The 18313-nt window shown below is 44.5% G+C and overlaps 1 protein-coding gene across 1 annotated transcript in view; it reads right to left on the bottom strand.

Annotated features, from left to right (window-relative positions):
- The window catches only part of ST8SIA6 (ST8 alpha-N-acetyl-neuraminide alpha-2,8-sialyltransferase 6), a 46740-nt gene extending 38425 nt beyond the window's left edge, over window positions 1-8315 (bottom strand). Inside the window, exons 1-2 of the mRNA XM_048061691.2 lie at window positions 8161-8315; window positions 7864-7959 (exon numbers count right to left, since the gene is read on the bottom strand). Of these exons, the coding sequence (XP_047917648.2) occupies window positions 7864-7959; window positions 8161-8255 (191 nt within the window). The 5' untranslated portion in view covers window positions 8256-8315. The remainder of the gene's footprint in view (window positions 1-7863; window positions 7960-8160) is intronic.
- Window positions 8316-18313: the final 9998 nt, after the last annotated feature.

The raw sequence follows: 18313 nt of genomic DNA, 5'->3' as shown, positions 1-18313 counted from the left end.
CCAAGGAAGTGTGCCCCTTGTTGAGGGCAATGGTAAGACAACACAGTGTGAACCTCTGTCCTTTCAGTTCTGCAGTGACTTTAATAGTTCGTAACAGCTGGCACTACCCGCTGAGAGCTCCACGGCTGATTTTGCACACAGCTTTTTAACTAATTCTTTTTCAAGGAGTGACACACAAGGCTGAGGGCTGAAGGCTCTCAAAGCACACAGTTCAGAGGGTCAAGCACACAACTCTACACATCATACATGGTAAGTGACAGCAAATACTCTGCTTACAAAGTTTGGGTACACAGGTTTATTGCAGCTTGGTCGGAGTGGTTCTGTGTACACAGAAGAACCAGGTGGGCTGCCCCTTCCTTTCACAGAAGCCAATGCCTGTTCCCAAACAACTTTAGTTAGCACTAATTCATATTTCCTCGCCCTTGCTTCTTTTAACTCAGTAGGCTGAAAACGATCCTTCTAAAGCTGCAGCTTCAAGAGAGAGAAATGGCTACAGGCAAAGCTTAGCTGTATAAACAATACCTAAAAAAAAAAGAGCTATTGTTATCATAAACCAAGCACATGTTACTGCTGCCAATTTATCTCGAATTACAGCCGAAAATCAAGACACTGGGCGCTGCCTTGAGAAGTGGCCCTAGCCCTTCTGAACCACAGCTGGCCAGAGGAGATCACCTTCACCACGAAGCTTGCCAGGAAGGCCACATCAGGAGCTGGCTTGCAGGTTTGATCAGGTCACTGCTAGGTGCATTTGCAGGCATCGCTGGAGAAGTAACATCCTTTCACAAGCAGGATTCAACCGTGTGCAGAGAAGGGCCTTACAGCTCCCTGATAATTTATGTCCTGAGGTCAGTGGAGGCAGTGAATAACATTCTCTCGACCAAATAAAAGCTTTATTCAACAGACTTTTAGCATTTTAAATTCATAGCGCTAAGATCAACTGAAGCGAGTTGCCTTGTTTTTTCATCTATAATTGTTTTTTATGCACACATTTACAAGAGTTGAAAAATTCAAGAAGGAAGAATTCAGATAAAAAAGAATGCGCAAAATAAATTGCTGTTCCATTTTGTCATTAAATGCTGACAATCACTTTTATAGCCACCAGTGGAGGGAAAAGGAATAAGGAATCTTTCCTTCCCTTTCCATGACCCATATAAAGGCTGGTGAAAATGGCACAGCTGTGGGGAAAGCCAAACATAACTTTTAATCCACACTCTTTATCCATACAATGCAGACACAAGACAGATCACCAAAATATTTCTGCTGTTTTTTTTTTTCCATACAAATTTTACTCAATGCAAAAAGACACACAAATAAAACAACTTATTTGAAAGACATGCAAAACAATGACTTCTTCCAGTAAAGGTTAAACTTTCGAATTCCTCTTTCACCATTAGTGGCCTCTGCTTCACATGAGCAGAAGCTCTTTGCATTCAAATAAAAAGGGGTGTGCAAGGGGCATTCCAGACTTCTACTGCATTATTCATCGCAGAGTTGTGCAGACATCAGACTCAGATTAGATTTCTGATCACTTAGGACGGTCATGCTAGGCAACATTTATCACTGAATGAGTTTATATGGCTAGTGGATGACAGTCTTTGTTCAGCGCTTGGAACTGCACGAAAACTTTTTCAATGAAATCAGATAATGTATCTAACAACGCAGACATCAGGCTACATGCAACTGACTTTGCAAACTCTTAAGCTAGATGAGAACTTGAAGAGGAAACCATGCCAACCATTCTGTTGGCTCAAACATGTAAAACAGATGAAAGGTCCGTTTCTGATAAAATTCCTTTCAAGTTTTAGATGTTCTCAAAGCCAATCTTACTTGCCCAAATCTGAAAGAAGGGTGGTTTTTTTTTTAAATTGTGTATGAACAGCTTGAGGGCTACATCCTTCCTATGGTAATTCTAGAAACTCAGAAAGTACACCATCTGTACTTTAATAAAGCCACAGTACATTAAGATCATGTACCATATTTATCAGTATGTTGTTGTGCTATATGTTACTCACAGGAAGACAGAATACAACATTTCCTCAAACTGTAAAAGCCTTTAAGACATGGGTTGCACCCACTTCCATGCAGTACTACAGACTTCACATGGGATCTAGGTCCTGAGAGAGTCAACAGACACTAATAAAATGTAAATTCTAAAAACAAAATCAGTGGGAAATTAATTGACCACGGCAAATACACCGTAAGTCTGTGTGTCCAGCTCAAGACGTACGTCATCCCTCAGGAGGATGGTGATAACAAATGAAAGGTAACCAGGAATAGGGAGGAAAAAAAGAGTGTCATCCCGTTTGTAATCATGTTCCAGCAACTGGACCGGAGAGGCAGGTTGCTCCAGAATACCCTTTTAAATTGAGAAACTAGGTAGGAAATGCATGATCCCTTTTGCTGTACCTATAGCATTCAGACCTGGGACTATAAGGGGCCTTGGTGCAGGGAGTCACGAGACAGGCAGGTAACACCGAATTCTAGGGAAGCAGTGGTATGGCAACGGAAAGAAAAGGGCAGCCCCTTAAGAAACAAACAGACACGATCCCCCTAAAAATGATGAAAGTAGGGAAGTGGATGGATATAAGATGGACAAAAAAAGGGATTAATGGCAGGGAAAAAATATATGGAAAAAAAGGAAATATAGCGGTGACCTATACCATAACACAGAGATATGCCCAGGGCTGAAAGACCAGTCCTCCAGAACTCCCACAAAAAGTTGGGAACTATTAAAGAATTTGGGATGAAATCTTTGAAAGATCTCAGGACTCGGCTGCCTCGCAGCACCAAAAGAAACAAGAACTTCACTCCTAATTTCCGAAGGAGTGGAGTCCACACTGAACATCAGAGAAAAATCCCACCCATCGGCTTTATTTACTTGCTGCCCAACAAAACCAATTGTTGCATTTTTTCTGTGTTTTCCTGTTCTTGTCTCCCTGATGCAGCACAAAACCTGTGAACTCTGTTCCGGCTGAGCATCTCCAGCTAGGCAGGCTAACTTCTGCATGCAAAACTACACATTCACATCGTTCTGGCACCAAACAACGCTATACAGATTGTGGATACCTTCGGACTTAATCTCTCCCTTGAAGTGATTCATTTATATTTGAATCTCATACTCTACTAGTTGAATACTAGTTGTTAAAAACCTGTAATCCTTACTTCCCTGGGAAGCGTGCTCTTCATAGCTGTCTTTGACACCACTTCAAAATGAATCAGATGAGAAGAGAAGAATATAGTGATGTTTTTAAGGTTCACAACACCTTGGTTAATAAGGCAATACACAATTTAAATGCTTGGTGAAATGGACTATGAAAATGGCTTTATCAAGCCATTTTTGTAAGGAATAGGAATTTGTCTTGTAACATTAATCACAGTAACTGTGAAAGAGACTGATCCTACTATCCTTGTTCAAGTTCCCATGGAGCTTTTGCTTATCTAAGGAATGCTAAATCAGGTCTTTAAGGCAAGCTGCATTTTGAAATTATTTGGTAGACCTTCCAGTGCATTCACAAGCATTATCCATGACATCAGACACTTTTTATTTATAAAATCCATTAACCGCATGGCGTACAACATGGAAAACAATATTCAGAGTCTCATAGTGGGTAAAGTGAAAGAAATAAGGTACTTACACTAAAATGATGTTACAGTCTTACATGATGGACAGAATGACAGGGCAGTTTCACTTGGACCAAGCAAACAGAAAGGGGAACAGAAAGAGGCTGGGAAACCTTTCACCACTGTCAGAACATAAATGTGTCCAGGCAGCAGCTTTCAACTGAACACCTATTCATTTCCACAGAACTAATACACGAGGCATGCCTTAGAAATGTGCTTTTTAAAATATGTCTGCATGCATCACTTGGGAACGAAGGGAAAGAATACTAAAACAGCAGTAAAATTAGTGAAGTGGTCACCAATGCTGACTAATCTAAACTGTAGCAAATTATTTGTGCAATATACTAAGCTACTGTTTATAACCTTGGTAATAGCCCATCTCTTCTTCCCTTTCTGTCTGCCAGAATGCAATATTTTGACAGGAGACTGAATGTACAGGTCTCTGTAGCATAGTTAATTAAGTATAGTTGTTTATTCCCTAGGCCTGCATAAAGATCTGCTGCTGAGGGAGGAATTGGGGAAAGGAGAACTATGAAACCCTGTATCAATACTAACTTGTTTACTCATAGCTCCTCAATCACTTCCTCCCACTGTTCAATTACCCCAACAGCCTCTACGCTGTGCTTGCCTTCAACCTGCAAAGACAGAGAGTAAATTAGGAAAACAGTAAGAGAGTGCCCTAAAACAGGCAACGCGCACAGAATAAAAGAACAGCAGTGGTCAGTTCTTCGGTGTACTGCTGCCTTGTTAGTGCTCGTATATAAAATGTACATACATAGTGCTCGAAAAGGCTATTTTCACCTTCCTGGTAGGAGCTGGAATTATTTATCTGCTCTATATTCCACAGCGCAAAAGGAGCTAGAATTTCTGCTCAAGCTTAACGTAGCACGTAGTCATGGCAGCTTCACGACAAGGAAAAGACAACCTAGATCCTCTCAATATAGACATTCTCCCGTGATGAGCACTAGCACAAACACATATGCTGGCACAAACACAATCAGGGAGGGAGAACCAAGTGTCTAAATGTGGGACAAGTGCAGGATTACTTTTTTGGTTGCACTTTTGGCTTATGCAAGATTAAGCTGTACCCGCAGTTGCAGCTTAAAATGTGAGGGGATGGTATGAGGCATAGACAAGAGAACAATCACATTGCAGTATAAATGATACCAGTTACACGGAAAAAAAACCTGGGCAACTACTAGAGAAGTCTTGCTAACAATGGTTGTGTTTTCACTAAGAAACCCTTCTAACAGATAGAGGCTGTGAAATAAATCCAAGGCAAAAACTGGAAATCACACTGGAGAGGCAGTCACATCGTTTGAGATTTCTAACATTTAACAAGGAAAAGCAGTATGAAATGTCTTGTAAGAGACAAAAACACATCTTCAAGGTTACCAAGATCTTCAGAGAACTTTAGGTGCCCAGTCACTGTCTAATTAAACACTGCTGCACATAGTAGCTGCCTAGATATCTAAGACAGTCTGAACCAATCTCCTGCTTTGCACCCTTTCATCTTTCAGTTTCATCCTTTTAAAAGAATTACTCAAAGTGAAAGAGCAGATTAGCTTCCATTATTGCAAGGCAACAGAATAATAGGGTCTTAGAGATTCTTCAAGAGATGTTTGATTACAAATATACATCCAACAGCAAAGGAAATCACGATAAGAGCAAAGGTTAGCTTGCGATTCTAAAGATCACCTAGGCTACTAATTCTGATTGGAGTTCAAAAAGGAAAGCGGCCTTTTTTTCCCCCTTTTTTTTTTCTTCCCACTGAAGTTGGTGACAAAAATATTAGCTTGCCAGAGAAATGTGTCAAACTGATGAAGAGATCAGAGTCTAACCTAACACCTATGCACACCCTCTTATTCTTACACAGGGGAGGACGTTGCTGTCAGCAACACAGCACGACTATTCAAACCTTCAGGGTACTTTAGGAGAACTACACTTTGGGAAGTCTGCACCAAGAGATTGTTCCTACTTTTATGCATCAACATACTAACTGTGTCTCATCCGATTCGAAAATCCACTAATCCCTACACAAACTCTTTCAGCCGTGGACTCTTCTGCCCTTCCGCCATACTCACAGATACTGCAACAAAATCCCACCGAGAACTGGAACCTAATTCCTACTGCCCACACCATCCATCTCCATCACTGAGGGATTGGTCTGAATCTCCTGAACGAGTCCAGATGCTCTCTGGATCACATCTCTCCAGCATGGCCCTCAGCCAGGCCCAGTCCAGCTGCTGTCTGGATGAAATCCCTACAAGCATGGCTCCCTGCCCACTCCAGCTGCTCTCTGGATTAAGTCGCAGTTCCTGGTCGGTCCCGCAGCTCACTCTCTCCTTCCTCAGATGCCAAACATGCGCCACAACTCCTGTAAAGACAGCCTACCGAGCACAGTCACTCAGGTGAGAAAGAACATCCCCTTTTTGACTCAGCCAACAAGCCATCCCTCCACTCTATGGCTACTGAAGCTAGAGTGAAGTGAAGCTTTTTGGAAGAATATTTCACTTACTGTACTTTTGCAGTCACTTAGTCACTAAAAGATACAATTTCAGGCGGAGGAAAACTAGCTCCACTTTGGTGTCAGAATCCTTCAAGCAGTTTAATGAAAAACATGTATTAAAATCTCACGCTCGCTTGCCTTATTACAGAGATTAACAACTGACCCATGCACACGGTGAATTTTCAACCCTCTCTGGCATGTGTTGCTTCCACTTTCTTTGCTCCAGTTGTGTGTGTACTAATAGCAGATGGGAAGTGGCTAGATTCTGCTCTCTGAAGTGCTCTCTGCCAGCATTTCTAGTCAATTTGACTCCATGGTTTAGCACACAGAGCTGAGTGGCAGGAGACTGCAGCTCAGAAACAAGCAGGGAAAGGCAGAGTATGAGAAGACGGTTGCAGGGGGGAACCACAGACATAACACAAAACAGAGTGGAAATGAGAACGGAGTGACAGCTACAAAAAAAAAAAAGGGGAAAAAAAAGCAGAACAGAGCACATACTGCAAAGCCAATAAATTGTAAGGAGTGGAAAAGAAGGAAAAAAAGCAGAAAGGGAAAAATGAACAAGGAAAGAGAAGCAGGCTAGAAGAACGTAACAGCAGTTAGAAGTCTGCAAATGCTCCTATTCTTTCCTTTTACGCCGATTTTGAACGATGTTACAAACTTATGGAAGTTCAAAATTTTGAGGTATGGAGCACAAGGAAACGTGTAATAGACCTACTGTTAGGGTACGTTGCTGTTGCAATGGTTATTAAGACTACAGTAACTTGCATTCACTTAAGGAGAGCACACGTTGTTTCAACCTCAAAATTCAGTTAAAATAGATGAAATGTTGGCTGAAAGGTTGCCTGCAGTGTCACCACTGACTTCAGGATAGCCAGGACATCACAGCTTCAGTTAAAGACCCAGCTCCCATGTTCTTTCTGTGTTTTTTTTCCCCCCATTGGAACTGTAATGCTAATGGGGTCATATAACATAAAGGACAATATTTGCAAAAATACTGTAAAACTACTTCTTACATAGCAGCATCTCATGTGGGGATGCACCATCCCCTTCTGCACTATTAGTTTTCCTACAGTGCGCAAAGGCTCGAGAACAAAAACACTGGTGTTACTGCTGGTACCTGCACATCAGACACAACTTGTTTCACAGCTGATTTAACCAGTTATTTTCTTATCAAACTTCCAGTGTAAATTAGCAGGCTGTAAAGCAAAGATTGAAGTTGATGTAAAAGACCAAGGCACGGGAACAGACTAAAGGGCTCCTGAGAAGATGCTCCACGAAATGGAAAAGGCTTTGCACATCTGGCTTCCAGCCCATTTAGGATTTTAGAGGAGAAATGTGTGTTTTTAACAAGATACACGTTACAAACACAGTCACAGCGCTGCCCAGCTCCAGCCCCACCTTCGTGGAAAGGCGGATAAAGATACCTGGAAGGTGTCTGTCAGGACTTTTTGCACCGGCTGTAACCAAGCTGCCGTACACAACATTTTGCTGGGCTCAAAACCAGTGTCCGGGCGACAGCCGTCGCTACGAGGCCCCACCAGGGGACCATATATCCCAGTCAAAGTGAATTTGCACGTTCTCAGCCCCATAAGCTGCCCCCTATTAGGATGCTAAGATGCCCACCCCCGACAAAAAGGCTGAACGAGTCGGAGCAAGGGCAGATTAGTGCTCCTGTAGACCTTCACAAACGCAACCGCCTCCGCCGGCAGCAGCAGCCGAGCAGCCCGTACCTGTTCCCGCTGCGAGGAAAGGGCGGCGGGGGGGCTCTGAGGGCTCGCACCACTTTCGGCGTGCCGGGCGCTCCTTCTGCCTCCTCCTCCCAGCCCCTGACGGGAAAACAAAGTTGACAAAACCGGCGCCGAGCCCCCACCGGCCGTGAGCCGCGCCGCTCCCTGCCTCGCGAAGCTCCGGGGCCGCCGAGCCGAGCCGAGCCCGCGGAGGGCAGCGGCGGCGGGGCCGGGGGTCTCGCCCCGTCTCGCCCCGTCCCGCTCCTTCTCCCCCGGCCGCCCCCCGGCCCCCCGCCCTACCTGGCGCGGAGCGGCCGCTCGCCGCCCAGGCGCAGGAGGCAGGCGGCCAGCAGCAGGCTGCCCAGCGCCGCGGCCAAGGCGATGACAGCCCGCATGGTGCGCTTGGCGGCGGCTGCTCCCGCCGCGGCTGCGGCCGCCCCATAGTATTTAAGGCGGGCGGCGGGCAGGGGGAGGCGGCCATGGAAGCACAGGGGCGCTGCGCCCCGCCCCTCGCCCTGCGCCGCCGCCATCAGCCCCCCTCCCGCCTCAGCGCCGTGCCGCTGTCCGCCCTCCCGCCCAACTTTCCCCTCGGGAGGACGCTGTGTGGGGCTGCGGCCCTGTGGGGCTGCCTCCTCGGTTTCCCAGCTGTGGGGTTGCGGGGTGAGGGGGGCTCCCGTGTGGGGAGCGGGTCCTCTACCGAGGCGGTGGCAGGGGGAGGGTCCTGGAGGGGAGCGGTACGCTCAGGTCGGCGCGCTGTAGTGTCTCTGTCTTACTCTACTTACAACACTCAGCCTGCTTTTTTTTTTTTTTAATATATAAAACGTGTTGTCATTGCCCTCGGAGAATAAATCTGTGGTAAAGCTTGCAGTTCTTTTGAATTCTGTCATTAATGGTGTTTGCGTGGAGCCAAGCGCTGCTATGAGAAATCGAGTCAAATGACAAGGCACCTTTAATTAGGCACCCTTTATTAAGAGAACGGATAATAGAGATGCTATGCCTTAAAGTCAGAGTGAGCAGGTTGACAACTTACATTTGCAGATTTTTCTGTATCCTTCCTGTTTTCTGTATTTGTTACCATCTGAGCTTCCCTTCTTGCTCTGCTGTAAATCAGTGGCTCAGAAGTCTCAAAAATGAGAGCCCTGTTGTAGTTATATAAATGAAATAACGAGGGACTCAGTAATGTGACTGGTAAGTGGTTAGATATTGCAATAAGCCGCAGCATGCCTATGGTCCGTCAAAGGAACTGCACAGCACCAGCTGTGAGGCTCTACACCAGGAAATATCTCATTATTTGTTCAAGGGCACTTGCTAAGGCACCGGAGAGCAGCGCCGTGGGTGCTGGCAGCAGCTGTGGGCTGGCATGGCGAGGGGCAGCAGGTATCGCCCGGGCTCACCGAGCCCCTCAGAGGCTGCTCAGCCTTCCTCCTGGCTTTGAAGTACTTAGTCATAGCGCAGAAACAGAAGTCAGCATTAAGGCTTCTGAAGTCCTGGAAAGGTTTGCTGGTTTGAGTCTGTCATAAATCGTAAACATCTTGGGGGAAAAAATAAAATAAAATCACCTTTTCTGGGAAATTGACTTCCTTTTCAGGCCGGTGGTACAAACCCAGTTGGCACTGTATGTGAACATGGGCATACTGTCAAGCTTTTCAAGGTAAATATGTGTTGGTTAGTAGATGATAGAAACTTCAGTTCCACTGTTACCTCAGAAAAATGCAAAGATTTCTGCTTATCTTAGTAGATCCTAGCAAACTATTTTGCAATTTCCATTAAATACTATGTAAACCAATAAATCTTCCATTTTAGGAAGTCTAATGATATTCTGTACGAGATGTGAAGGAAGGACAACTAAGAATTACAGTCCAGAAAATAAATCTGTTTTTTTTTTCCCCACTCAGTATTACTTCTCTCTGAAGTAGTTTTCCCATGAGTTCTGAAGTATCTTTGTCAGCTAATCCATGGGAAAATTAGTGAGGTAAGGACATTGTATTTCAAGCTACAGGTCTGCTGCCAACACCAGTCTAATACCAGCAGGTGTTTTTCCCCCAGATCAAAAGGTTAATCTTTGCATCATGCTGAAGTTCTTGCAAAGAAAAGGGGAAGATAATAAACAATATCTGTTTAAATTAGGCTTAGCAATTGTTTACAAACAACTTTACAAATGCCTATTGATTGATTGTCACAGTATCTGTAGGTGTTAACAGCCTTAATTCTCTGGCAGAGCGGCTTAGTAGAGAAGTTTAATGACCTAACTAAAGGATGAGTCAAGAATCGATGGTAAATCAGAATTTGAATTTAGGAATGCTGGATTCAACTATTGTATGTGTCTCTTCCATTGTGTTGTCACATCAAGAGCAACAGTTTCCCATAACCTAGCATAGAGGTCAAAAACGTAAAGGCACAGGTGCCCGAGAAGCCATGCAGAAGAGGACTGTGTCCCATCCCATCCCCTTCCTGACAGCTGGAAGCTGCTGCATCTTGGCAGTGGCCCCCAGCTTCTGATTCCCATTAGCTTCTGGAGTCGGTGAGAACTGCTAATTGCTGGCTTGCACAGAAGGAAGAGATCACTAATCAGCCAGGTGGTGTCACGATGACTTTGCCACCGAGTTCCTACAACCCTACTTAGCTGCTAATTTGGAAAAATAAAATACGGCCTTGGGTATCATCTGTGAAGGGCTGCTCCCCTCAGGTTGACGGGATTGCATCTCAAAAGGAGCCTGGTAGTGCCTATAGGGCTGCCTGGTCACATGGTGTTGGTACAGCCGCCTTATTTCCAGCGGCTAAATCATATTAAGAAGCAATTAATGTTCATTAAATGCTTTCCTAATGCTGCCTTCTCATCTAAGCAGTGGCTGTCACAGGGATGTTAGCTATTCCAAACAGGAGGGGAGGGGAGTTGGTACAATTAGGAAGAGGACCAAGGTACCAAAGGCATTCATTGAAACAGGAGTTCCACATTGTGGTAAAACATGGACGTCTCCAGAGTGAGGCGTAGGTGTGAGACTACTATTCTTAGTTTAGGCATCAGTGGAAGTAGATGCTGTTAGCAATAAAATAAAAATGCATTTCAAACTGGGAAGAAGTCACTGGTTCATTGAATTTCACAACTTTTTATTTCTTTCTACCTGTAGTTCCAGGCAGCATGGTTTAAATAGTCATAAGCAGCAAAAAATGAGTTGCTGTCTGCCAAACTCCAAGATCAAAATATCCAGGCAAAAGACAAGTACCCTCATTTAAAATAAACAAACAAACAAAAACGAAAGCCAAATCCAAAACCATTGAGTACTTCATGTTGGTGGTGGTGCTATGCTTTTGTTCAGTCTTTTCTTAATATTTTTCAGTATTTTTTTCAGATCTTACAAGTTGGGCTTTATTAAAATAATAAACTAATAACGAAATTAAGCCAGCATACAGTGTGTCAAGGTCTGGACAAAGCACGCTGAAGTATTGAGAGTTTCAAAGCAGTTACAAGTACCCCAGTTTTGAGATAGTCATCAAGAACACTGGTGACAGCTCAGCCCATGAGGCACTGTTCACTCTCCACAGTCAAGATGAAAAGAGGGCATGTGGAGAACTCTTCAAGATGTTGAGTGTCTCATAAGATGTCACACTGATGGTAGGACTGGCCTCCTGTGCAGAAAACGAATATGGTATTCACTGTTGCAAACTGCCTATGATTTTTATGTCAGGGGAATGCATTGCTCGTGCTCCTCCAGATTCCTCTCTTTAGTTTATGCAGGTAACCAGCTTCCACTGTTCAATAACCGTGATCCCGCCTGACAGCAGACAAACGTTCATTGTCTAAAATGCACCTGGTAGCATAAGCAAACTGGAGGCCAGTAACTGTACTGAGAATCAGTGCTCTCTTGCCAGCAACCATGCAAGACTTCATCCAATTAAGGGCACGGCTGGTGTTGATATGCCCATGATTGTAGCGCAATCCAATGTGTATGTTCTTCCGAAGGAAGCTAATGGGAAGAAGAGGATCTGAATACTAATTAGATACAAAGGAGGATTTTAATGCAGAATTCCTGACGACTTGCAAGTTGTTAACCTGAAGGTAAAGACTTCTTTTTCTGTTCTCTCTTCTTCCTAAATGCACTCAGCGTGACTTCTTAACGTGACACCATAAGAAAGGCCGCACTGGGTCAGGTGAGAACAGCATGTTCTTCGGGCAGCACTCAGCAGCAGACTCCTGGGGAAGAGGCATGCAACGATCCATCCCTAGATCCTTTCTCAGCTTCCAGCAATCAATAGATCAGCTATCTGTGGGTTTGGTTGCCTTTCATAGATTTTTCTTCCATAATTGTGTCTAATTGCTTTTGAAACCATGTAAACCTTTGTCATCGACAGCAGCTTGTGTCAATGATTTCCATCCAATTTGAAATCTTTCCCATTACAGTTACCCCAGGAACAATTTTCTGAGAAAAAATTATGTTGTTGTTTGGAAACTCTGGTTTCCTATGCTAAAGGACATGAAGTGCTAAGTATTCTTTTGTAAAGAATTTTGCTACACATTGCACAAATTAGCACTGTTGTTAATACAAATGCACAGCATCCATTGCTAGAATCAAGGGTGAGTTATTACAGAGCATACTGTGAATGCAAATTAAAAATAATGCACAGCACTCAAACAAATCCTAATGGACCAACGGCACAATGTCAAATACATCAGGAGCAAAGACTTTTAATACTATTATTAAAACCCCAAACAAACAAACAAAGCACGTAAATCAACGCTGACAAAAACTGTTTGAGCAACATTTACTCGTCATAGATCAGCATGCAGGCGGATGGTGCAGCTCCCAGCTGTTCTGAAAATGCCTGCGCGGCAGAAGGAGGGATGTCACGGAGCACGGGGCTTCTCAGCAGGCAGGATGGTCAACAGTTGAGGTAATTATGTCCAGCTAAACATCTCTTTCCATCGGTGAGTATGGATGATGTGTCCAGCTACTTATCTGTAGAAAAACCTAATTTGGGATCACGTTTCTCGCAGTGTGCAAAGAAAATACTCAGCAATAAGAGTGAGAGGCCATGGTGGAGTCAGAGTCATCCTTAATACAAGTGATGGGCTGCAGTGGTCAGTCAGCATCACTTATGCTTATGGGAAATCAGAGCCACAACTTACAAAAATAAATAAATGGATGATGTAAGTATGCAGAGAGCAGGGATTACTGGGAAGGAGAAAAGAGAGGGATGACTGTATGAGGCCTAATCTTGGGATGGGAAGATTATCTCTTGAGTTTCCTCCAAGACAGAGGCCTGATGGACCATCTCCAAGCTGTTTTGGGGGGATCATAGTGCACTGGAAAAAGCTGGAGGCCTTTTTTCCCCATTCTTACATTTCTTTTGTAGAAATTCACAGAGTACAGTAAATAAAAAAATAAGGACACATTATTTGCTGATGTGTGGGTATAGATTGCTTTGTTGGTACTGAAGAAAGCAGCAGATGTGATACAGAGCACCATAAACTCATGGGTGTAAAGGAACCTGGAACCAGGATGACAGGATGTCTGTCTTTAAACGGAGCAAAAGCCATTAACCTCATTAAACGGAGTTAAAAATATAACTGCCCAGATTGCAACCTAAACCTATTTTCACATAAGACTGATTCTCCCATTATATTCTGCAGTAAAAAAACGTTGAATGCTCCATAGGAACATCACTGCTGCAATCCCGGATTCCCCATTTTCCATTACCATGTCCTTTTGACGCTGCTTGCAGAGCAGGTGCCCAGCTGGGAGCGGACCTGGGGCCGAGCCCACGTCCCAGAGGTCACATCGGAGGTGAGGACACTGTCCTGAGGGTGCTGGAGGGCCCAGCAAGGTTCTTTAGACTTGGCTTTAAACACATGAATATCTCTGTTAAATTGGGGCCAGTCTCCTGCTTCCAGTTAAGCACAAATCGTCTGAAAGGTCAGCATGTCTCCACGACGAAACATCAGCACGAAACGTCCGGGTGGGGGCATACTCATGCAGCGACAGGGAAAAGCAAGATGGTAACAACTGTCAGAGCACACCCTGGGAAGAGAAGTGACACAGGAAAATAAGCCATGCGATAAAATGCCTCTTGGCATCGGGGCTGCCTTCCTTTTTCGGGAACCTCAGGGAAACCAAGCCCGGGAAAGAAAAAATCCCAGACAATTCTGTATTTCTGTTTGTCGAGTAACACCCTGAGACATTGCTGAACTGGAACTGAAAGCCTTTACCTCCAAACAGAAATACGTCCAGGCAACTTCAACAACCGGCAAGACGTGCAGGCATTTGGGAAGGATACCAGTGGCTGGCAGCCTGCAGTCCCAAACGGGTCACCACGGGAGCAGTGGGATTTGTGCCGGTGCTGGTGTATGGCCAGGGTAATGCCGTGATGTTGGGGCTGGGAAGGTGGTGGGGGAACCAGGGCTGGGGGCAGCCGGGAGCAGTGCTGCCCCAGTCGGGGCTGGGAGTGAGAAACCATGATCTGTGCCTTGGCCAGGGCAGGTGAGGCTACGGGAAGGAGCTGGGGCTTGTTCCTTCATCCAGCAAACCATCGTTTGTGCTGAGCTGTCTCTCTGTCCTCTCAGTTCGTGGTGCTATGTACAGCGCTGCATCCCCACAGCCAGATCCGTCCGTATGTAAATACCATCTCCTCTGTGATTCACGCAGTAATAATAGAAAAAGTCCAAATAATTTAAATGTTACCTTCTCCTCTTCGGTAAATACACCGGTGTGCTGTGCCTCAGAGACAGACCCCGCTGATCGTGTTACGCTCCTGACTCGCTTTCATTAGGCTCTGCACATATATTGCAATTCTCACTAAATCCATGTGCTGGGTAAGCCAGAATCTCTCTTATGGTTCTCAGATAGCCAATTACGTATTTGTCTCCCTCTCAATTACTGTTCTTCCAGAGAAAGTACATTTTTGTTTATTATTATCCAGTGCTTTCAGTGTCCTGACAGGATTAAGGTCTGGCGAAGGGGAAAACCAAATGTAGCCCAGAAAAAACAAGTGCCATCTCAACAGAGGGATCAATAAATTCTCTTATATTTAGCATTATTTTCCAAAACAGGCATTCAGTACCTGGCTCCCAGGTGAGACTTGCATAGTACGTGCTCATTTTCTCTGTGGGTACTTACAGATTGATCCACCTTCTTTTTAACCTTGAGGGCTGTGACACCCACAGTACTTGTTTGGAGGCGCACTACGTTAGGTGCCATTAGGGCTGTCCACGAGTTAACAAGTCTGCCTAATGGACTAAGTTCATTAGGTGTATGGTTTACATACAACATTTCTGAGTCATTTTTATTCAATAATATTGGCATAACCATCAGCTAGGAGAGACTAAAAGCGAATCAGTGTTTGGGAGGACCCGAAGGGGAGAGAGGGAGCGAGTGGGGAATGGGAAGCTGGCGAGGGGATGCTGGGGGGGCCGTGGGGGCTTGGTGCGGGGGACAGCTCGGTGGTACCCCAGGGTCTGCAGGGCCCCAGGGGCGGAGGGGAGCAGTGGGGAGGAGGAGGAAGGCATTTCCATCAGAGAGAGTGCTGATGCTTGAAGTCCCATTATCATGCTGCTGGGGAGATGTGCATTTTAAATACCCATGTTTAAAATCCTTCGCTTTTAATTTTGTGTTTGCATATTGCATGAGTGTGCATTTGACCGAATAGCTGACTGTGTGTAAAAGGCGATTCTAAAGCAAGGAATCATCACTTGAAACCTACAGCTGGAGAAAATTTATTCAGGCTTCCCAGATGTGCTTGGGCTCGGTGTGGCTGTGGCTAAGAGCAAACTGAGAATTTAACAAGCAGGCAATATGTGCTTTTATTGATAGCTGTTGGGTGCGGTCATGAAAACCTGGACGAGTGCTGCTGGCAGCTGACAGGGCTAGGGTAGGCAGCAGCAAAGCAGTACAGCAGCCTCTCTCCGTACTGCCCCAAACCACTCTGCCTGCATTTTCCTCAGGAACAGGTTCAGCCCCTGCACCACTCCTTCCCTCCTTCTGCAGCCCAGTCTTCAGTAATGCCCGCAGTGCAATAGTCTTGTGAAGAATTGATCTTTTCACCAGGAATGAGACTGAGACCACAGACTCAGTCCAGATAGGAGGAACTGGAACTAGGTCCCTTTCTCAGACTCGGTGAACTAAATTACCTGCACTGAATTGCATGTTTTCAGTTCCGTGGCACGTTGGCTTCTAGCAAAGGATGACTAACACGTAGTGGCAGGTACCCGAAAGAGCTGCTGTGAACGTAGCGCACCGAGCCCTGCAAGACAGGAGCCGGTGGTCGTCATGGGGCTCGTTGCGTGTCTGCCCATGATGCATGTCAGGATCCGAAGAAAGACGATCTCTGGAATTTAAAAGGTGCCAAGGAATTCAAAATTGTGACATATTGATTTCTTTGTACAGACACCATGTTATCTGTAAAGCTGCAACACCGCACTATAGCTCAATGTTTTTTCTCTTTAATGATTGCTTAGCAGCCCAGTTATAAATACCATTTTCCTATTTACTGACATTTTACATTTATCGAGCATATATTTTATCTAGACTCATAAAGCTAGTGCAGGAATTTTTTAATAAAGGTAAAAGTATTTCGGGCTAAACAAAAGAGAATGTGTGACCATGGGAGTGCGCAATTTCCAGTAGGCAGTGGGGAGGTGCTGCCAGAGGTTCTGCAGGGAATCAGGGGAGGTAGGCACGAGCCTGGGAGCATGGAGAATTGCACTCACAAGGCACTGATCTGAATCCGTGCTTGGCTGAGACCTTGGGGCTGATGTGAAATGAGTGGTGGTGCTTAGAGGTGTCTGCTCCTTTTGCCCTACAGAAGGCATCATCCTGGCCACGTCCTGCAGCACATGTTGGAGGGACAGCAGGGGTAGGAGCCCTGTTTTGCCCAGCCACTGGGTGAAGAAGCCCTGGGAAGGCAGAATGCTCTGTAGGGTGGGCACACTGGAATCAAATCACTCTTGGGCTTTTCCAGCTATAGCAAGTAGGCATTATTTTTTTCCAACTATGGCGTCTGCACTCATGGGTCAAGGTAGTGTAACAAAAAAGCGACAGAACTCCCACTTTGACTGTACCGATCTATTCTAGAAACACAAGGTTAAGACTGTATATTATTTGGAAATCTATGTTGGATTCCTGATTCCACATTTAGTCACCTCTGATATTTACACACACGGTGTTTTGGGGAATTAAGTAAGTTATTAAATATAGGCTTAGAAAACTAACCTCCCATCTACATTTTATTTCTAAACAGCCTACAGATACTGTTTTCTCCTAGGCAGGATAAAATGTAAGATGAATTAATGATGTACAAACAAGCTGGTTTTGCCAATTATAGGTACAAAAATTTGTAAGGACCTCTGCTTTTAAAAGGAGGCTCAGACAATGTATTTTACAGGCAAGCATCAACCTCATTAGATCTAGTTATTTAAAAGATCTTGAAAAAAAGAGATATGAATGACAACCTTTATGGGCACAGCTGAGATGCATGGCTGGGTTTCATATGATCAGATAACAGTCATTTAAAGTATACACATCCACACCTGAATCCTTCTCCCTGGCTCCACTTATATTTAAAGGAAAGACATTCACTTCTGGGGAGAAATTTACCTCATCCAAATGAGAACATATTTAAGCTCAGGTTTCTTACCATGCGTACAAAAAAAACCAACCAAACAAACAAAAAAAAAACTTGTTTGGCTATAAGGGAAATAAAGCCCTCCAGCCTGATAGTGAGAGAGATTTAGGGGAATTAAAAGCATTCCTGTCCTCATCCAAAAATGCAGATTGTTTCCTTTATTCAAATGTTTTGTGTCATGAGACAGGTACAAGCTTTTAAGCATTCTTACATAGCTTGGTACATAATTTCTACTGAAGACGTGATTGAATCAAGCCCCATCTTGAAGGCCTTTTCCAGCCTCAATGATTCTATGATTTAACATGGACTAGGCTCGTCAATTCTGGGTTTTAATAGCACTTGCATATTTAATTACTTGGGAAAAATAATTCACAGAGACTTGGTACACTACATGAACTTCATGGATGTTTCTAGAAGTTAATTTTCCAGACCAAGCACTGTGCACCCCTGCAAAACCCAAACCCAGAGATCCCTTCTTCATCCCACTTCAACTTCTAATTTAAAGCCATTTAATCTACACAGTTTGGCCTGATAAAAAAGTGCTTTGGAAACTTGAAGGAAATTGGATTACAGTTTGAAATAGTGTTATTCATAATGAAGGGGCTATTGCTGCACTTCAGGGCCACTGCTGCACTAATGCCCCAGAAAGGAGTTGTGGCTCCCTGTGCTTTCCCAGCAACTGTGGGTCAGATTTGGTAGGGCTATGGAGTTTGGGCTTTCAATTTCCATGATATTTCATGTAAGACTAAAGGATGCAACATGAGAGCACAAAGTAGTGAGAGTTTTACTAGAAGCAGGATTTCAGGCATTGCCATCTGTTTGCTAACAGCAGCATGCC

This window comes from Anser cygnoides, chromosome 2 (genome assembly GCF_040182565.1).
Source record: "Anser cygnoides isolate HZ-2024a breed goose chromosome 2, Taihu_goose_T2T_genome, whole genome shotgun sequence".
Taxonomy (NCBI): Eukaryota; Metazoa; Chordata; class Aves; order Anseriformes; family Anatidae; genus Anser; species Anser cygnoides.
The sequence above is the reverse complement of the archived record's forward strand: the minus strand, read 5'-3'. Positions and strand labels throughout refer to the sequence as shown.